We start from the raw sequence: 22,082 nt of genomic DNA, 5'->3' as shown, positions 1-22,082 counted from the left end.
CATTGGAGGCTTCTGGCAAAAAAGTACTTTAGGCTAAGGCTCTCCAGTGGAACGGTCAATTATTCACTTGCAAAATACTCAACAGTGTGAAATTGCAAAATTGAACTATTATTTATGTGGACTTTTTAAAATTTAACTAACATTATGATTGGTGTCCCAATTGGGAGCACTCTGCTGCATTTCCCAGTGAGCCATGGAAATATGTTGAGTCTTTAATTAACTTTGACTCCGTGCACTCTTTCCCACCCCCAGTTGTCTGTGACTTGTAATCGGCAGCACAAGTTGCTTGGAGGTGAAGGTAAGATGTCTTCCTTTTGCCTCTAGAGTCAGAAGCGCAATGAAAATGATTCAGCAGCCAGAGGCCTCGTAGTGAACATGTGATTTTAAATAAGAGTTCATGTTGGGATGTATTTAACGGACCTTGAAGGGTCTAATCCTAGATTATCCCACTAAATCAAAATCTATATTCTGTTTAAATTTCATGAAATCAGTATGATTGTGTTCTCCTAGTCTCTTACTCAATGGAAGGAGGAATCCAATTAGAAACAAAAGCCCTGTTTCAATGAGTATGATATCATACCATAAATTAGAAAGGAGCTTCAACAGACTTTCTTGGACTACAAATAATTTAATTTCCTTTTCAGTTGAGAGCCTATAAGCATTATAAATAATGATGGCTTCTTTTGTGTCCAAGCAATAAGGAGGGAGTGGTTATTATTTTTAAAATGTTACACCCTTCAAAGAGGTTATTTTCACAATTTTAAATACAGAACTTTGCAGTGACAATGTGTAGTAGTTCATTGCAGCTGGAGAATGTAATCATGTGCTGAAGTCATAGGATGCACAAATGGGTTTTAAGTTTGAAAAAAAAAATCCCTCTGATTCCAGGGAGGAGGCCCAGCGGATGTGGCGGAAACGAGAAGAGGAGTGGGAGAGGGAGAGACAAGCAAGAATGCGTTTAATGCAGGAGGTATGGAAGTCACATTCCTCCCTTGACATTCCGGTGGTTAATTATTTGAAAATATCAGGTGTTGGCCATGTAGATGCTATGTCTTAGAATAGATTCAGGCAGCCTCACAAATGCAGTATTAGTGTTTATGTACATTCCACCTTGCATCTACGAACGTGGTCCTGTGAATTAGTAATTTTCTTTACAAACATTGATCTCTCCAAAATAAATGTCCAGAGCTCGCTAGCTAACTAGGTATCTTCAGTGTAAAGTGGCGAGACACGGATGTGCACCTACAATTCCCCACACTGTAAGTTACCATTCTTGGTCATACTGTCAGTAGAAGGTGGAGTAAAAAGGTCAGGTATTTACCCATAGGGAGCGAGGGAGAAAATAACCTAAAAGGTGCACCCTTCCTGGAACCTTGTTTAAGAGTAGCATTGGCCAGGCTGGAGGCAAGTCATCTGCCTTTGCTTTCAGCTAGGGAATGGTCCATGGTATGTAGGCAACCAGAAGCGATAAAATTTTGTTTTGAAGTAAGGAATATGAAGTGTCACTGATTACTGACGGGGGGCCAGGCCAACATATTTAAATACCAGCTTGTAATATTTTTTTTACAACACAGAAGGAGGCCATTTCACCCGTCACTCCTGTGAAATAGGTGTCCACTTTGCCCTTGTCCACTTCCCTTTTAAAAAGCTATTATGTCTGCTTCCACCACTATTTCTGTTGGGGCATTCCTTGTCCTAATAACTGCCTGCATAAGAAGAATTTCCCCATTCTCTGTTCGTTCTTTTGTTGATGATTTTAAATTTTATGCCCTCTAGTTCCCGACTCACTGACCAATGGAAAAAGTTTTTCATGATTTATCTTAACTCTTCATAATTTTGAACGTCTTCTTGGATATCCTGTTAATTTTCTCTGCTCTAATGAAAGAAGCTCCACTGGTACTTTTGCAGTCAAAATGACGGCAGCATTGTTATTTGACAATTTAACAAAGACAATCTCGGCTGACTACTGTTGGCTTAATCAGTTCCAGGGAGGTGAAAAGTTGATTACTCCTGATGGAGATGCACAAGTATGGACATTGCCAATGCTCATTTTTTGGACTTTGAAGAATGGTCACTTGGTCCAAGTACTTTAGGGTGCTGGGGCCCTGTGGAGCTTCAGGGAAGAATGACAGAGAATTGCACAGTGCCCAAGATAGAGACAGAGTCCGTAGACAACTTCTCTGCTTGCCCTGCATTAACTCAACGATTATTAAATGTTAATATATGTCAAAAGAATAGCTCAGCTGGCATCTCTACATCCTTTCTACATGGTAGTACTTGAGATTCTTCCTACAAATACAGATTCCTATTAGCATATTGGTCTGAAAATTCCTCCGGGGCTCTCCTGATTTTCTACTGTAACTTTGCCAGGAGATTGATGGAACACCTGGAGAAACAACGCTGATGGCTGAAAATGGTCAGACATTGTCTCTTCTGCTGATGGTACGAAATGAGGACAGGATAAAACTGCCCCAGAGTTTTTAGAGGACCAAGTAGTACTAAACTGTAAAGTCAGTCAGAGACGACACAGATTGACTAGTGTGAGAAATGGAAAAATTACTCACGTGCAGTTGGGGTACTCCTATGATGTTAGGGTTAAGGTACATTGGTGGGCGGATTCAGTGTCACACGTCCCTTACCTGTCGAGTACATTTTAAATCACAAGTTGTTGTAAATGCAGTGTTTAATGTGATTTCCTCTTGTTAGGTACTTGTAGGCCGACAGCAGCAAATCCAGGAGCGGATTGAGCTAAATCGTCGTGCTCAGGAGGAATCTGTGCAGCATCGTGAGGCCCTGATCCGGGAGCTAGAGGAAGTGAAGGAAATAACAAAGCGCGAGAGGGAGGAAGAGGAGGAGGTGAAAACAGCTCGCAAGCAGGAGCTGGCAGCGCAGGTTTGTTCCACAAAACTATTAATATACAGGCATTAATCAACAGTACATTCCTGATGGAGGGTATACATACACTGTTGCATATTTAAGTAGGTCAATGTACACTGTGAGGCATTGTCCCCCAGAGATCTCGAACAGCCATGCAACCAAAAGTACCTCCAAAGATTGTTCGTATGGTCTGTGATGTTAGCTGATTTCATTCGCGGCACCAATGGGTGCTAAATTGGTGCCAAGTAGCGGTAGGATTTAGGTACACCCCCATGATTCTTCACACAGTGAGTTGATGGAACAATGAGGAGAGGCCAGAAACATCCCCCACAGGGGAAAGAGTGAAAGAAATGTGAGGCTAATTTACCCCCACCCTCCATCCCGTCCAGGCCAGCACCTTCAAGAAAGAGGGTGGAAACATGGTCAATAATCAATCATGTAAGTAATATTACAATGGCGAGTATTGCAGATCTACTGCAAGTCCACTGCGATCTTATTGTAAACCCCAATACTGGGCAATGGCCTTGGATGCTGTTGATAAATACTAAACAAATATACTGGATAATATTGGACTGGTAAATGTAGCGTCAGTTTTTAAAATTTTTTTTAATGCAGGTTGAAGAACAGAGGAGGCAGCAGTTTGAAGAGTTGCACCGGCAACAGGAGGAGGAAGATGAGGAAAGGCTTGCAGAGAAACAGTATGAAGAGATGCTTCAGCATGAGGCTAAGCTGATGAGGCAGCGAGGCTATGAGCCTAAGGTAACTACACATTGAACATGGATGTCTGGACCACTGCAGTGGCTCAGTTGGCAAATGTACCATCCAGTCTTTAAAGTGAAAATGTTGTAAGACTGACCTTTTTCCTCCCTGTTTTATATTTTATTAGACATATCACCGACCAAGAACAGCCTGGACATAGTGTAGAAGTGGAGAAATACAAGACTGGCTTGTGAAATGTGAGTCTTGCCTTGGAATGGATAGAGTGTCTGGATCAAATCCACACTACTTGACCTAGCAGACGGAGCCAAGTCTTCATTCCCTTTATGTACTGGATGTTGTAGTATGTAATTTGCACTTAATTGAAGGGAAAGCTCAATGTCTGTAAAACTAGGAAATTTAGGCTGGAGTTCACATAAAATCACAGAGCTGATCAGTCTCTAAGGATTTCTCTTACTGTCTCTATAAATTGCTGGCCTGTGATTAGTACACATTAAATATGAATGGTTCACAGGGCTTAACCACCGGGCCTGTTCGTTGTCTGGAAGATTGTTATTTTGTTAGTAGGTGTTTGCGGGTGGCTGCCGCACATGTTCTGTTGGGTCCGGAAGTAATCCTCAAGCTCTGTCTTCCAGGTTCTGTGAGGTCAGGGCCACTAGATTTCTCCAGTTCTGTGGTGGGTCAATCGTTTTCCTTCCCACATTACAAAAGTTGAAAAGTATCTGCTGATATTTATAACTCCTTGAGATGAACTGGTAGCGACAAAATTAGTTACTGGACTCTCGGGCAGGGGGAGACTCATTTTAACTGACATTGGCACCAGGGCTCCTTTGAAGTAGGAGAAAGTGGAAGCCTTAAAACAGACAGGTCTTGGCCAAGTTACCTGGCAGGGGGATAGTAAAGCAAGAGCAAGGAAGGAAGAATTCAAAATTCCCTAGCTTCGTGGTTCAAGCACACCTAATCCTAAGTTGACCAAGCAGTGCTATTAACTATGTGTAATATGGTGCAGTCTGGGCCATCTGTCTTAACGACAGGAAGTGACACATATAGAAAGTAGGGCAGCTGGAAAACAAGAAATAGGGAATGAGGGAAACCAACACCTTGAGTTTAGCCAGCTTAGTAAACATTATATTTATTTATACAGAGTACCAGTATGGACCCTTTTTTGTGTTACTGTGTTTGTATTTGCAAGACCAGCCTGATAGAATTGATTTTTGCTGTAACAGATCATTTAACTCCGGATTTAAATGGCCAGACAGATGATGTCTTGTGTTTTGTCTGAAGGCTTTTAACTCTTGTTGAAAGTATGTGTATGAGCTTAACATTGGCAGTCTGGAAGTACTGAGGCACTTTAGTGACCAGTCTCGACCCTCGTTCGTTCTCCCGATGGCCTTCAGTTGCTCACTTTCTTCCCAGATTAGGAATCAACATTGCTGTACAGCAACATTTTCCTTTTTTGGGCAAGTAGATCACATCAGGTAACAGGAATTTGCTTTGGCTCCTGTGACTCTGATCTCTGGTCTCTCCCTGCCCCCTCTCCAGATTTCTAATCTTGCGGGGAAGGAGAAAACAGAGGATAAGAAAGGAGATTGGAGGCCTGGGAAAGAAAATGATTGGAGAAAGCGAGCGAGATGTACAATTGGCAATGGGTCATGGATAGGACATTGGAAGGAAACACACCCCTAAGGAAAAATATGATTTAAACTATTTTGTTAAATTGGAGACTGTAGAACAGAAGTGGAGGGAGTATTGGTAACTGTCTGAATATCGGCATAAAATATTTCTACATTTCCAATTTAATATTCTGGGGTATGATTAAAAACACAGGATTCCAGATGAACATGAGGTTAGTGATAAAAATGATGCTTTTGATATGTATTTTATAACTATCTTTTTTGCTTTGCTTAGACTGTATGTCTTTACAAAAGTAAATAAGCGTTTGTGAACATTTTCAATAAACTTGTGCAATGCTGACATCTTCATCTGGAATTTACTGCTGTGGTGTTTGAATTCTCAAATTAAAGAACATTAAACTGGAAATGTTTAATTTTATTCACCCCCACCAATGTCTACTCTAGACATTGATTGTCACACTGGTACTGGGTGCACTCTGATCTCATTGTTTGTGACTATTTTAAATGATTTACAACTTTCAGGAAGCAGCTTCTGGCCACATAAGTAGGTAAGAAGGTGGAAACATTACGTTATCAGCCCTTCGTCCCAGTGTGCTCCTGCTCTACGGCCTTTGCTATCGGATTTCTGTCCCTACCGCATTGCTGATTGCGTTTGCCAGCCAAATCTGGGGGACTAAAGCATGCGACTGGACAAGTCACAATAAGAGGTTAATTGCTCACTTCTGGCATGAAAGGCCAGGAGAGCAATAATATCACGAGTGGTACCTATAGTTTTTACTTCAATCACAGATTTTAACGCTGTACATTTGAGCAGCACTGATTTGGATCAAATTTGGCTGTTACAGTTAGAAACCGATCAGATGTCATTTTGTATGAATCTTATTTGGGACATACCATTGGAATCATCTTTGAATCTTCTTTTGTTGCTAAGATGCAATGTCAATAGATTTTAAAGCTATTGCTGAGCCTGAGTTTGAGTCCAAATGTAAACTGGGAAGAGACTTAAGTTGAGAGAAACTATATTAACATCTTTATATAATGAGTAAATTGGGCTTTGAAGTCTCAGCTCTTCGTAAATAGCAATGAAAGTCTAAGCATTTGGGTGGTTCATAAAAATATTTGCCTTGATCTCCTTCCAGCTGGGGCCAATGGAGCTAATCTATGTGTAAAAGGAGTCCTGCCAAATTAGCAGCAGAGTTACTGTTCACAGCTCTTTCTTTAACAACACTCAGGACTGTTTTTTAACTGTTTAAATTTCATGATTAAAGTATTTAAAAGTACTTCTAGTGTAACTGTCCAACTGATTAATTGCCAATTCACTTGGATTCCCGATGGCTCTGAAATCCTCAGTGCCTCTTTACTTCCTTTGACTGAATTATTGATGTTTGTAAAAAGCCTCCCAGCTTTGTTTTCAATCCTTAGTACTGAGTTTGTGACATTTTATTTTAGAGGCAAGATCATGAAATAGAAAAAAAATCAATTTGGGGCTTGCATGTTTTTATATTTTTAAATCAGTAATTGTTATATAAATAAAATGTGTAGTAAATGATGGAATGGTAATTTTTGACAATTTTCTCCCCTCCTTTCTCCTCCCTCCCTGTTGCTGAAGGGATTTGACTCTGGCTAGGCTACACTTCCAAGTTACAAGTCACCCACCAGTAATGCACTCAATGCTGATTATTTGTATGTGAGTCTTGCGGGCTATTTGGCTGCATAAGGTATTGTTCTCATTCAACAGCCACACATGGATGTCCAGTAGATAGAGACCAGGAATTCCAGCCCTGGATGCTTTGGCCCTCCCTAACCTAGAGCTGTTGAGGTTAATTGTAGCATGCCTACCACCATCATGCCTGAGATCAGCTAACAACAGAGTGGGAATCAAACATGGAACCTTTCTTGTCTGTATGACTCAATTACAACTTGCATTTATATAGTACCATAAATGTAGAAAAACACTGAGGTTTTACAGAAGCATGATCAGAAAACAATGCATGCCAAGAAGATGCTATTAGGAGTGACTAAAAGCTTAGTTGAAGGGGTGGGTTTTAAGGAGGGTCTCAAGGGGAGAGGAGGTGGAGATGTTTAGGATGGGAATGCCAGAGTATGAAGGCTGAAGGTGTAGCCACCAATGGCAGGGTGAAAAGAGTGGAGGATGCACAAGAAGCCAGAACCAGGAATGCAGAATTCTCAGACATTTGTAGGGAGGGATGAGGCAGTGAAAGGATTGAAGACGCAGCTGCTCACTGCCATAATCAGTTGAACCATTGATGACTCACTGTTCTATCCCTACCCAATTCATTTTGTTCTCTGTTGAGTAGGTTCCTCCTCCCTTGATTAACATATAGAGTTGAATAATGAGATCACTGAAGCACCTGTTTTTAGTGACTATTTCACTTGATAGTACAGCTCCATCACCAGAGTTAGATGTACTTCATCTCTGTCCTTCCCTGCAGACTGAAACATTCTAGAATCCAGTATCATTGTGCCAACAGCCCTTAAGGAGCCTATCCAACAGGGGATTCTTCATCTGCAAGCCTCACGTGATTATCGGCTACCCAATCTCTACATGCCAGTACCTCTAGCAGGGGAGCTGGATAGTGATTAGAAGCAGGAAATCTGGCTGATATACTCCTACTACTGCTTCAGCTAAGGGTTAACTCAGTATAGACTAAAATCAAACCTGGAATCTTCCTGGTCTGTGGAGCTCAGCTACTCTGTAGCTGTATAAGAGAAGAGATAATCCTTTACAGGGAAATCCAGAGAGGGTGTGAAGATTAGGTCTCGCCACTTACAACGACGACCTGTCTTAATGACTAAAGTAGTGCTTAAGCATCCATGCTTTTCTCTGGTCTTCAAAAATCAAACTTGTAACTACCAGACCTTTGATTTACAAAAATGAATTTAGCATCTTACTTCTTCTCTCCACCCCCCACCAACACAAAAAAAAATCAATACACACTAATAGCTGGAACATTTGCTGGCCAATCAGCCTGTGGTAAATTTCTTTCAAATTGTGGAAAGCTGAGCAGGAAGTTACTCACTACCTAGTGAATAACAGCCGTGCCATTCTCCCTCTAATCATTTATAGTTTATTTCTCTGCTTTTGAGGGATGTAAATCCTTTGGCATGTTTTTAGCTAGACCATTGACTTGTTCATCATCGACATCAATTAACCCCTCCCTCATTGAAGTTCCCTCCTTTCCTGAAGATGGTGACGTATGCACAAGAACTGCTCTCAGCATTTCTGTTGTGAGTCAACTAAAGGGATGATTGGAAGAGGAAGTTCCAGACACAACCAAACAAGATCATGTGGATGGCAACTTACATAATAAAACATTTCTCTGGATGGTTTTTGCTTCCTTCAGTGGGAGGATGGGATCATTTTGACTTCTCTCAGGCTGCCCTCTGTCGCTTCTTCACTGACATTGCTTCCTGCTCCTTTAGCCCAAATCTCAATTTCTTCAAGGTTCCTACTCAGCTCAACCTACAGCAGTCAGTTGGCACACTTCCAGTTTCTGTCATCCAGTTCCCAACCCCCAAAAAATGCCTTCCATTAATTTGGGTTTGGTTGTGCAAACTCTGCCCACGAGAGCAGTTGAACTCAATTACCAGCTGAGACTGGATTTCCAACATTGTTAAAGGTAGAAGGCACCGGAGCAGTTTAGGTAGCTTTTACTTCATTATAAATTTACACAAAATGCTCTGTTGAATACAGTGACGTGACGACCCGATCGTTTCAAATGTTAGCTAAGTTCAAGGAATCTTAAGTGTAATGACAGACGACTGCATTGACCTAATGGTTTGTAACCTGAAAATAGGACAGCAGCGTGCCCACAATGTAAAAGTTTCTTCTCCCTGAAATGTGCTCATATTACCACCACTGGAGATATTTCAAATAAAATTGTTGGACTATAACTTGGTGTTGTAAAATTGTTTACAATTGTCAACCCCAGTCCATCACCGGCATCTCCACATCATGATATAAGTAGATGCATTGCAACAACTACTGCTGTTCCCAATTGTCTTTTTGCAGTCGTTTGGCATATGAAGGAAACACACTGGGAAAAAGGAGGGTGCTTAGTTTGTGAAACCTGATAATTCATGAGTGAGTTATGATTGGTTTTCCTTGTAAAGGGGTGAGGCCTTGCCTTCTGAATCTCTGAAAAAGAAAAGATGGGTTAATATTTCATGTGTAAACTTTCATCAGAACTGCTTTTTAAAAGATTACACTCAAAATATTAACTTCTTTCCCTTCAGATGCTGAGTGATTTTTTAAAAAAAACTTTTGTGCTTTGGCACTTAAGCACGCTGCAATGTTCTACTGCTATAAACCACAACTGGCAACAATGGCTGTAAGTGAATCAGAAACAGGCTCAATGTTCTGGTGGGGGAGTCCAGAACAAGGGGGCATAACCTTAACATTAGAGCTTAGTGGTTCAGAAGTGATGTCAGGGAGCAGTTCTTCACACAAAGGGTAGTGGAACACTCCCCCCCCAAAACCAAAAGGAAAACAAATTTAAAAGCAAGCCAATCTGAACTTCCAGTTATATCTCTAGAGCAGTTTCAAGGCATGTTTTCTTTTTAAATGTCATTTTGAACTTACACTTTGTGAAGGCAACAATGTGAATGCTGGGAATGCATCCAGTGTCAGTATCAAGCACTGTACATAAAGTATAGCATTACTTAGATGCACTAAAAAGCTCTGCAGTGTGCTAGTAATGTACCTAACTCAACACCAGTGTGAATTCCAATTCACAAACCAGCCCCTCTGTGCACAAATGCTAATTTAGTGACCAAGTGCAGGCTGGCTTTTCCTGTGGAACCACACCCTCTGAGAACTGGGTAGACTTTATTTCACACAAAACCTTTATTGAAAGCAGACTTCTGTCCCGTCAACCTATAAGGATTCAAAACTCTAGTACTAGAATAGAAGACATTATTTAATGTATACTATCCAGTTTCCGAGATATTTGAATATCTAGTCACTTCGTTAATAATGTGATCTGGTCTCGAATAAGTTACAGCAAACAAGTGGAGTACAGGAAGAAAAAGAAACCCCCAGGAAACTCTATGTACATCATGTAATGTATTTAATAAATCAGAGTAAATAAATCATTACAAACTGTACATGGTTGCATGCTCAGTTGGTTTCAATATACCCATTAGCTGTTGAAAGTGACACGCAAAAATTACACAGGAAGAGCCACATGACAGGTACAGTGCAAAGGTATGCAGGGATTCACTCATTCTGGGAAGCTAAAAGTGAGAAAAACCCTTAATGCACCACCTTCAAAGGCTGAAAGTTTTTGGAACAGAGAAAACAGACCTGCACTGGAACTAATCTGTCAAATTCCACCCCAGAACTACGGCAGTCGTTAGTGCCTAGATTTCACGCCATAGTCATTTATAAGGAACATTTCATCACTAACTCATATTGCAATACAGTACCACAAAACCCACCCTCACCTGAAAATAATCTTTCCCTTCATTTTTCACGTTCAAAATAAAAAGATCCTGAGTACAACCTGCATAAATATGCTACTCCCCTCTGCTCAGTGTCACATATCCTAACCCATCTACATCACCTTCGTGACTCTTGTAAGCCTCCATCCTCCTACTTAGAACCTAAACAAGTCAAAAGTTCATAAACAGAATCTGCCATCACCATGCTCAGGAGAAAATGGATACAATCTCGATTAACCCCTTCTTCGTTAAATGTTCTCACTATTTTCTCCTTTACACACGAGACTGTGATGACCAGGATTAAGCTTTTCTCCCCCCACAGCTGCTGCCAATGCCAGTCAGTGAATGGCTGACAGGAAGTGCACTTCTGGACTGGTCCTGCCAGTTCAAATCCACACCATATTTTGCATTACATTAGTTTGGGTGCAGATTCATTCATCAATACAAGGTTGACTGGGATGCCCAGTTTAACCATTTCAAAATTACTTGCATAAAAATTTGGTGACTTCCCCATTCCTCCATCTATTAACTCACCTACCATCAAGTAGAATTGGAAACCATAGCTGCACCAGTCCAAACGAGGTTGTGCTAGTCTCGTCTGTTGTGGGTTCTAAGTCTACAGGTTGAAATCCCCATGCCTAAAGGGCTTAAAGCAATGCATCTGATTGAGATGCACAGCTTCACAGAAATCAGGTTTTCACTTATGGGAATTCAATGCAAAAAGTAAGGGAGATTATAAGTTTTACTACAATTTACTGACCACTTCACAAATTTAGTCAATATTAAAGGCTTACCAACTAAAAGTAAATGGTCTTGCTAGGAATTAACTGATCAAAAATGCAGTACAATGCCAGGCAAAGGATTGACGATAAATAGCTTTTGCATACACAACCTACATACAAAAATATAAAACATCTTCCACAAAAAAGGCCTGATCGATCTTAAGGGTTGGTTGTACAAGTGGCAAATTGCATTGATACAGTGATGTCGGTCATGTAGGTCACAAGCTGTAATATTATGAGGTACAATTAGCACGAAGCAATGATGAGTATGGCTTTTAATTCAATTACGCTTTGACCAATCTGATTTTAGTGATTTATTCAGCTCCTGGTTTAAGATTTGTGCATGTGGCTGGATGAAGGAGCATGATTAAAACTATTCACTTACAAGAGAATTCACTAGCAATCGTTGAAGATATTATAATGCTCTTATGAAACACTAAAAAACATGACTAAAAGCAGCATTCATCATTACCAGCTACTTAACGTCAGTGAACAGAACACAGGCAACTAGGACTAAATTGGATAGCTCTTTCAAAGAGCCGGCACAGGCACGACGGGCCGAATGGCCGCCTTCTGTGCTGTAAGATTCTGTGATTCTAACTGCCTGCTGACAGAACAAAGTACAAGCTGCACAAAACATGTGAATCCTTTTTTAAATGTAGTCCAAATGCCTACTAAAGCAAAATATAAACCTATCCTTTGTAAATATTTGCCCATTGGATTACAAAAAGCAAATGCTCAGCAATACCCTACAGTCTTTTGGTTTCAGCTAAGATCTCTGGTCACTTCCATAATCCCCAGGTCAACAGTTTTACCACTACAGCCCTTCAATTGCAGCCTGGTGTCTAACCAGTAAATTTTACCCCTCTTAAACTTCCCTTCCTTACATAATCTAAAGACTTTCTAAACCCAAGTTTGACGTCGCCTACCCAATTCATTGATTTTCCCTGCCACACCCTTTTCAGCTTTAGTTTATTTCCTGCACTATGGATTTTGTACCTTGACCGAGGTTGCTCAATAAATAAAATCTAATTTTTGGTGTTTGATGTTTCTTTATCTCAATGTAGCAACTTCAAACAATTTTCCCCTGACATTGCATAACTTTGGAAAAACTGGAAGAAATGCAGCTTTAACTTTCTACATTTTTCTGCTGTTATCAATACACTTCAAACAGTTACATGCACAATTCTAACCAACAACTGTTATCTGCCTGCTTTAACTCCCAGGAGGCCAGTGGGAGTTGATGTCAAACAAACAACAAAAAAGCACCAGAAAAATTAGCATAACTCTGCTGCAAACATATAGGCAGAAGGAACAAAATTTAATATCCAAAAATTGTAAATAATGTTATTAAAAAGCATGCAAACATAATACTGACAGAAAGCCCAGACCAAATCTGGTACATATTCAAAATAGTTTTCTTTTATTAAAAAAATTCCTGCAAATAAAAAAAAGGAAAAAAACTGTAATCAGTTGTTGTTTTCTTTTGTTGTTATAGTAACAAGTTGCTTGGCAGCCTTGGCAATATCATATGCACACTGGATCACTTGCTGTGTTACCAGTTGGATGTCAGTTGCGGGACTAGGTTCTGCAGGCAGTGCTTTCTTGCATTCTGACTGGAGTCTGTATGCGCTAGAAGTTAATAGCCTCAGTGAGGCCCGAACCATGTCTGAACGGGGTTTCTATACATACAGTGAGATAAGAAAAATTCTTCATTTGTTACTGTCCACACAACTGAACAGCCCATGTAATCAACAGAATAGTATACACATCGCTTTCAATGTCCAGATAATGCAACAAAACAATTTTAAAAATCTAACAATATTGGGATATATAGCAACATTTTTTTTTGGTCAGCCAGGTTTCTGATCTGCACAGAAACTCATCACCATATTTAAGAATCTCCAAACCAAGCTAATGAGAAATCCACATAGGTAATGATTGTGTTTGCCCAATGTGGAGTACACACTCTCCTCTAAGCAATACATCCCACTAACCTAAATCCAGAGGGCATAGGTGCAAGTTGGCAGTGATAGTTCTGGAGTTTAACCAGTTAAAACTATACAGCCTACCAGAGAGCGCTGGTGAATTTCCCACTGCTTTCCAGTCAGGACCACCCTATCCATCAGCGCACTGACTTGCAGGATTTACCTGGGAACACCATCAACTCCCAATGACAGATTTACCTCTGCAGGTTTGATTAGTAGTTAGGCTGGCAGGTCATCCATTAAAAGGTACCCTAGACTATTGCAGACCTGGCTGGCTTGGTATCAGATTAGTGGGTTTGCCACAAAAGGTTGACTTGGTTCAGCATTTCCATTGTCAGGTGTGTCACTGTGAAGCCACCATAGAGACCAAGTTTACCTCCCCCAAAGGACAGGCAACAACTTGAGCCCTTGATCAGAGGATAGTAGATATAGGATATACAGATCCTATTATGTCCTCCAGGGATGGAAAGAGTGCCCTTTCAGATCCTTGACTTTTCTCAGTCTTCACTCCACACTTGTCCTTTCCACTTCTCCTTTCCTGCCTGAGCTAGCGGCTCCTGGCTTCTTACCAATCATGTTAATTGCTTGAAGAGTTTACTTATCTGAATCAATGAACACTTTAACTTTTCAGATCTAATAACTTGATTTTATTTTCCATGTTAGAGAAATTTACAGTTTTAGAGTTTGATACAAACTTGACATCAGTTGAAATACACAAGGTTTTTGTTCCACACAAAGATATTAAAAATATTTTAGAAAAATGACTCACCTTTGGGAAAAGAGCTGCCATCTCAGCTACAGCAACATGTATCCTTTCCGAGCAGGGCATAAAGCTAATAGGTGAAACAGCATAACGGCAGAGGGTACAGGGAAAAGGGGAAAAAGAAAAATCATTAGTCACTCAATTGATACACTGGTTTATGATTGGAGTCAAAGTAACAGTCAAGCAAGTCTACTCTAATAGTATGGCTGTTGGACAAATTAATCCAGGGATTGAGATGGGATGTGCAATGCCAATGATTTTCTATGGCAGGGGTTTCCAATCTGCCCATTGAGTGCTAACAATCGGGCCCACAAAGCCCAAGCAATTCAGTTCTACTTGTGCTTAAATTTCTTATTCACTGGTCTGTACTGATTGAATTTCATAGGTCTGGAAATGGCTGTTGTTAATGCTGTTGCCTCACTGGTGGATAAATCCTAAACCAGAACACTGAGATCTGTTAGTATCTTCAGCTTAAAGTAAGAGAACATTGATTTAAACTTGTGGACTGACAGGGCTCTATGATATATCCACCTGAGTGGCCCACAAAGACAGAAAGTTTGGGCATTCCTGCTCTGTTGGATATTATGTTTGCTGAAACTGTGGCAATAGCCTAAGTATTAATATTCACTTTCTAAATAGGATGACCATTCACATGCTTTAAAACCTCCTCTTCTCCCAACACTGGTATTGGGCTCTCCAAAAGTTCAGTGGGTAAAAGGTCCGTGATGTGTAACACTTCACTGTATGGGTCAATGAGGTCCCAGGGTAGATATACAAGGCTGTGTAGAGTTAGCTGATCTCACCCAGGGCAATGGTTGGGGCATTACAACTGGCCTGAGTGTTCCTTGGCAAAGGTTCCAGATTGCTATCCACTGAACCTTGCTGGAAAGATCCTTGCTTGACCCTTGGCCAAGACATTAATGTTTTTATCTACATTGGGTAAGGACAGGATCAGGCATGACTGTGATACCCTTCACTCGCCAACACTTGTGCACATCTACTCCTCCCATCCTTGACCCAGCTGAGACCCTTTATGGAATCAACTTTCCTTATAGTCAACTTGCACCAGCTAGGCTCACTTGTGCAATATTAAATTCTCACTGAGAAGTTGAAAATCAAACACAATAAAATGTTAGGAATGTAAGATGTGGTAGCCAGTAATGGGGCAGACACTTCCAACTAAATCAGAATAATTTCTCCTACTCTTTTTCTGTCAACTTTCTCCCTTCCTCTTCTCCTGAATGTATGGTTGACTCCTTGCTGGGGTACATCTGATAGATGTACCATAAGGTTATTGGTACTCAGCCAAATAGTAGCTAATCAGTTTGCAGTTCAGTGCCACTGTAAGTTTGGTATTGCAGTAAGAGGTCTAGCAACAAAATATATGAATAAAAAAATCTGTATTAAAATTCATCAGTCTGATTACTCTTGTTTAATATTTGCACTGGATTATGATCTTACAAAAAGAAACTTTTCTCCACTTCTCTCATTCACCATTGCCCTGGCCAAATGGATGGGCAGGTGACCTCTGCGTACAGCTATAAACCAGCTGTTAGATCTGTGTATGATAGTGGGATAGGTTGACTTGCTATTGAACTTTTCCCTTCCTCCTTGGGGGAAAGGACTTCACTCAGTGCTACCCAAACAGCTTGGCCAAGACATCAGGATCTCACCATGGAGAGGCCTGTGGACATGAAGCAGACTTCTACTTCTCCCTGTTTTTCAACCCTGGACCAGGGATGAGCAATGTTTTGAACAGTATTTTTTTTAAAAACAAAGGATTTTAAGAAAGGACTGCTTTTTATGAAGTAGTAGTAACATTTTATGGATTATTTAAAGCACCATCAATTTGCACACTACAATGAAACTGAAAATTGCAACCCTTTCATCAGAACAACTCAAGTTTTGGTTTGTTCCAAAATGGCTAAGTGACAAGTCTACATTCCAAGAATTGGTACAGGGAAATGTCAAATCAGTAGTACACAACAAAATAAATGAGAAGCACGAATCTTAACTGCACAAAATCCCTATTTCTATGTAAGTGGACTTGGTATACAGACTCAGGACTGATGAAAGGATTTAACTTTTCTTTAAAATAAAGATAGTTGAGACCTTTTGTGTCAGAAATGTGCAGTGTACCGATACTGACCTGCTGAACTGTTTTCCAGTAATTTCAGCGGTTAATTTCTGAAATCATTATCCTGTTCACCCAACCCCAGACTTTAACCTCAACTCATGCAATAGGGAGATCAGAGCAGACATCAGTGAAGACTTCCACACAAGCATGTGTCATCAAGCAAGAGGAATTTGGCTTCTTACAGGCCACAATGGAGTTGATCAGTTCTCACTCTCTGTGTCAGGCTGCTAGATTCTATTTGGCATTTCTTCCAAGGGGCAAAACTAATCACATGCACAGCTGGCAGGTTCAAGTGTCACTCGGCTTTTGGATTCAAAAACATTAACAGCACAGGACATATGCAAACATTGCATCACAAGGTCAATCCAAAAGCACCTATATTTAAAATAGTGTTGGAAATTACTCAGGGATGCCAACATTGGGAAAATGTTAGGAGGGACATTCATGATTGGCAAGAAACACAGATTTTAAATCTATTTAAATGCAACTATGTTTATTTTATGATTAAACATGCATTATTTTACATTAAGATTTTATCCTCTTTCCCCCATAAAAGCACGGACTCATGCTGTTAGCACCCATGGGTGCTGACAGTCCTGCAATACCTCACCTTTGTAGCCATTCTTCATGTGAAAGTGTGAACAATGAGTGTCAGAAAGCTATTTGACCACAGGAGCATCATATCTGACTCCAATCCTTCTCTCATCGAACCATCCACACACGAAGTTTCCAGTAGGATCACTGAACTCTGGTTACTTCCCTTCCCCTTCCCCCCTCATTCCCTAACCTAGGGGCCAGAGGCTAGTTGAAGAACTCCTAATGTTTTCATGGCTGCGATGAGGTATATAGCAGACAGGGGATCCAACCTGGGATCTTCTTACTCTGTATAATTCAGTACCACAACAGGCAGTGCACTTACCCATTAAGCTATCAGGGGAGATATACACTTTTAAATCAAAACAAGTGAAAGAGGCACTCGACGGGTCTGGTTTCTAGGAATTCACAAAACTATTGTACAGATTTCAGAGGCTACTGCAATAACAAAAGGATGTGTAGGGCTGTAAAGTTTTAATGCAGTCCATTTTGGATACTCATTTTTGATTTTAGCAGGGGGGGGGGGGGTCTTGGCCACATGGGCTTTGGTGTGCAGACATTATCAACACAATGAAGGCACACTCCGTGACAACACATGATCCATGGTGGGAACAAATCATTTTGATCAACAGTGGCCAAATAGTCAGAGTTAAAAGTAACCAACAGCGTTCATTTTAAAAACAACAGTTTTCCCTCCTCTTCTGAAGAGGGCCTGGTTCCAGAGGCACTGGGCACACATTGGTACCTCGCACAAGTGGCCAGTTTTAACTGACAGTGGGTGTCAGTATTCAAGGACATCAGAGCCAAGCCAAGATTATCCTGTCCTCACCTGACATCCACACTTTCTAGCAGGGGCCACTGGATACAATTAGGGGTGAAAATCATGGCCGATTCTGCTCTATCCTAGACCAGAACACAGAGGTCTATTTTAGCTGAGATCAGCTAAGTCAGCACAGACCAACGGTCCAGCTCTGGGACTCTTGTTGTATGGCTCAGTTACACACTAGGCAACGCACTTATGAACTGAACCAGTGGAAAGCTGCTGCCAAAGGTGTTTTGCTTGAAGCTATTTTAATGTATATATCAGTCGCATTTTTAAATGTATAGTCAACTCACAATGGGCCAGAACTTACTGTCAAAATAACAGTGAGGCTAACAGCGCTCACCATTATTTATGCGCAAATCACACAGCAACTTAAGGTGAGGAGCAGATGTTAAAAACACGAAAATCCGGAAGTTGCTGTCCAAGATACGCTGCTCTGCTGTTAGCGTCACGGAAACGGCATCTCGCTGTCTGACTCACTATTCAAATGCACTGAACGGCGTGAAGTTCCTGTACTGCATGGTAGATACAAACTAAACTCACCACAGAAAGTTAGGGCTTGTCCATTTCAGTCTAAGTACCCATTTTAACAGCGTGATAAGTTTTAATTACTGCCAAACAACTTCGCTGGCATTGAAAATTAACTATTACAAGTGCAGGGTCTCAATCCTTCAGCTTTTAATTGTTGTTTTAACTGCATACAGTTTTGGTCTCCATACTTAAGAAAAGACATACTTGCTCTCGAGGCAGTACAAAGAAGGTTCACTCGGTTAATCCCGGGGATGAGGGGGCGGACATATGAGGAGAGGTTGAGTAGATTGGGACTCTACTCATTGGAGTTCAGAAGAATGGGAGGCGATCTTATTGAAACATATAAGATTGTGAAGGGGCTTGATCGGGTGGATGCTGTGAGGATGTTCCCAAGGATGGGTGAAACTAGAACTAGGGGGCATAATCTTAGAATAAGGGGCTGCTCCTTCAAAACTGAGATGAGGGGAAACTTTTTCACTCAGAGGGTGGTAGGTCTGTGGAATTTGCTGCCCCAGGAAGCTGTAGAAGCTACATCATTGAATAAATTTAAAATAGAAATAGACAGTTTCCTAGAAGTAAAGGGAATTAGGGGTTACGGGGAGCGGGCAGGAAATTGGACATGAATTTAGATTTGAGGTTAGGATCAGATCAGCCATGATCTTATTGAATGGCAGAGCAGGCTCGAAGGGCCGATTGGCCTACTCCTGCTCCTATTTCTTATGTTCTTATGTTGGGGATTTTTTTAAAAATATATATTTTTAAAACTTTTTCTTTGTCTCTTTTTTCTCTCTCTCTTAATCCAATCTTTCGTTCCCTCTCTATTTCTCTTTATGTTCCTGATTTGACACTGAATTTACTATTCTAATTTACACTTCCTGATTCAGACCCTGCGCTGTTCATTTCACAATCCTTCAATCTGATTGGTTAAGGTGATACACAATTGCTTGCTCTGTTCACACAGATCCCAGATGCCCTGTAGAGGGCGCCATGCTGTTTCCATCTCCCACTTACAGCAACTTGCAGTGCATAATCTCATGGAAATTAAATGGGCATGGGCAAGTCTAACTAATGGCAGGCACTGTTCGTTCGCCGGCTACAGTAAATTCTGGCCCATTATGTACATGTAAATTGGATAAATTCGTTTGCAATTTTTAGGCATTGGTATCAGTATTTGTGTACCATTTTTCTTGTGGCCACTGGATCTTATTTTCTTTCCACTAGGCTCAATGTTTTTGTTAACAAACCGCAGTGACAATCATGCAGGGAAGAAGAGAAAAGATGGAGTGCCTGGGAGGCAGAGACAGAGGTCAGAGTACCAGGTGGCAGGGTCAGGCTGCTGCTGCAGGGTCAGAGGCTGAAGGGAGGTTTTGTCGGCCCGCAGAACCAACGTACTGAAACAGCCGAGGCTGTGCCTGAACTTGCGCAGGCTCTCGCGTTCAATCTGTTTGCTGGAACGGAGGGAAGATAGGGATCGGAAGCAGAAGGGGAAGAGAAAGGGAGAGAAAAAGAAAGAAATGATTGCACAAATGAAATCAAATTACAAAGTGAAATGAAATCAAAATGAAAGATTTCAAATGAAAAAACAATATGGACTACAGCAGATAGCAGAACCCACACTAATCTAACAATATCCACATACATTCTGCATACTTACTGGTAGAGTCATTATGGTTTCCTTTTTAATTGTCCATTTTGTTTAAATCTTTCTTAAACAGCATTAATAATAAATGACAGAGGAGAGAGTGGACTTCTTGGAGAAGTTATGAAGATACTGCAACAGATTGAAACACACCTGTGCGTGCATGTAAACACATGCAGACGTTTTGAAAAAAATTTCATGTCAGTGATCAGTTAGTAGACTGTATGGGAGAGAACAAATTATAAGAAAGAATGAATGGTCTGTCTAATATATTTGAGGGGTTAGAATGCTAGTTTATGGCAAATTCTTTTTGTGCCAAAAATGGGGTATCGCGTGCACAGCTGAAACTAATGATTTGTACCAGCACCGATACTAATTTAGTTTCCTTAGACTACTGACTCAATAACTTCTCCAAGCCAGTATTATCTGATATCATGAACACTCTGTCTGAAATGTTTTGATGGCTTAATGTATAAATGGCCTGCCTGGTGTGGAGATGAGTTATATAGACCAAGGAAATCCTGGGTTTGAACACTAGCCTGTGTTACATCAGGTGATCTCAGCTGGGGTGTGTTTCGGGAATACCTACAGTTAACCTCCTCATTCCTGGGTTAGGAAGAACAAAAAAGAAAAAATAGCCATAGGGCTTGCCTAATGGCTCAGCAAGATTATCTAGTGACCAGGTGAGTCCAAGAAGGTGCCAGGTTCAATCCTTGGTTTTGGCTGAGCTGGCTCAGCCAGATGGCAGCAGCAGTGCTATTACTGGCCTCAGCACCTGAATTAGGGAGGGGAAATTCCCCTTCCTGGTAAATATTCAGTGATCTCCGCTGGAGTGTGTGCGCCTGTGGACAGCACAGGGCTTGGCTTTAGTGGCTAAATATCCCACCAATTCTCATTTTCAAGACTGTGATATGAATAATGGTCACTTGGGTGAGGTAATGGAAGAAGCCTGTGGAAACACATCTCAACAAGGAGTCAACTCTTTCAGCAAGGAAGCAAAGGATAGCAAACAGGTTCCCACTCACTATCTGTGCCTGCGCTAAAATTGCATATGTGGATGTCTGCATTAGGCTCAGCTGTGATACCACTCCATAATCAAATTGCTGCCAGGCTCATAAGTGCAATTTTTCTTTAAAAAAAACCCAAAAGACTTAGGTGAAAGATCAAGGCCCACAGCCCAGGACACCACCAAGGTTGAAAAGAAAAAGAATACGTGAAGAATGATCATTTGGACTAAGTACTGGATGGTTGTTGTCAATGCCAGTGGAAGCAACACCAGCATGAGTTAGCACCTTCAGCGAAGGAGGAGCGAGAAATTGGAAAAAAACACAAAAGATATTCAAAAAACACCCATCATGCACTGAACTGGATGATTAAAAGTGAGTATGATGATGACGACAATAGCTATTTATTAATACTGTAAGCTGCAAAAATACTTTAGTAATACCCCTTTGTACTCCTTAGACAACTGTGAAATCACAAACTACATACAGTGGGATCAAGCCACTTAGCTGAAACTTAGACGTTGCATGCACACAACACAAACCACTTTCATTTTCATTGTGATGTACATGATACGTAGGAGATACTTAGACTACAACCAAACCCTAAGGGTTTAGGTAACATTAACTTGTGCCCTTATATAAACACAATGATTTGGTCATAGCCTTGTGATACTCTCAAAATGGGATGAAAGTCTCCTGTCTGTTGGTGGTGACCATCACTGTCTCCATCGCCCACCTCCTCAAAAATCCCATCTATGAGCCCTCTGTCCTTGCAAACTACTGCCCCATGCCCAACCTCCCCCTTTTCTCTCCAAAGTCCTTGAACACGTTGTTGCCTCCCAAATCCATGCCCATCTTTCCCGCAACTCTCTGGTTGAATCTCTCCAATTAGGTTTCCGCCCCGCCACAGCACCGAAACGGCCATAACCAAAGTCACAAATAACATCCTCTGTGACTGTGGTGCATTCTCCTGCCTTGATCTCTCAGCAGCCTTTAACACGGTTGACCACACACATCGTCCTCTAGCACCTCTGCGGTCCAGCTCAGTGGGACTGCCCTCGCTTGGTTCCACCCTTACCTATTTGATCGCAGTCAGAGCATCTCCAGCAAGGCTCTTCCCGCTCTTGCAC

General features: G+C 41.1%; 2 protein-coding genes across 13 annotated transcripts in view; one reads left to right on the top strand and one right to left on the bottom strand.

Annotated features, from left to right (window-relative positions):
- The window catches only part of tchp (trichoplein, keratin filament binding), a 42,111-nt gene extending 20,782 nt beyond the window's left edge, over nucleotides 1-21,329 (top strand). For 2 of the 3 annotated variants that reach the window (XM_068006031.1, XM_068006033.1), the window contains exons 10-13: nucleotides 889-970; nucleotides 2,707-2,892; nucleotides 3,493-3,636; nucleotides 3,764-8,154. In XM_068006031.1, coding sequence (XP_067862132.1) covers nucleotides 889-970; nucleotides 2,707-2,892; nucleotides 3,493-3,636; nucleotides 3,764-3,796 — 445 coding nt within the window. In that variant the 3' untranslated portion in view covers nucleotides 3,797-8,154. Of the gene's footprint in view, nucleotides 1-888; nucleotides 971-2,706; nucleotides 2,893-3,492; nucleotides 3,637-3,763; nucleotides 8,155-21,097 lie in introns of those variants that run through there. The other variant, XM_068006032.1, reaches the window with a different exon arrangement.
- The window catches only part of git2a (G protein-coupled receptor kinase interacting ArfGAP 2a), an 84,548-nt gene continuing 72,767 nt past the window's right edge, over nucleotides 10,302-22,082 (bottom strand). For 6 of the 10 annotated variants that reach the window (XM_068006019.1, XM_068006022.1, XM_068006027.1 and 3 more), the window contains 3 exons: nucleotides 19,626-19,757; nucleotides 14,231-14,294; nucleotides 10,302-13,155 (listed from right to left, as the gene is read on the bottom strand). In XM_068006019.1, coding sequence (XP_067862120.1) covers nucleotides 12,943-13,155; nucleotides 14,231-14,294; nucleotides 19,626-19,757 — 409 coding nt within the window. In that variant the 3' untranslated portion in view covers nucleotides 10,302-12,942. Of the gene's footprint in view, nucleotides 13,156-14,230; nucleotides 14,295-19,596; nucleotides 19,758-22,082 lie in introns of all 10 variants that reach the window. The other 4 variants (XM_068006023.1, XM_068006026.1, XM_068006029.1 and 1 more) reach the window with 2 other exon arrangements.

Source organism: Heptranchias perlo, chromosome 25 (assembly GCF_035084215.1).
Source record: "Heptranchias perlo isolate sHepPer1 chromosome 25, sHepPer1.hap1, whole genome shotgun sequence".
Lineage (NCBI taxonomy): Eukaryota > Metazoa > Chordata > Chondrichthyes > Hexanchiformes > Hexanchidae > Heptranchias > Heptranchias perlo.
The sequence above is the reverse complement of the archived record's forward strand: the minus strand, read 5'-3'. Positions and strand labels throughout refer to the sequence as shown.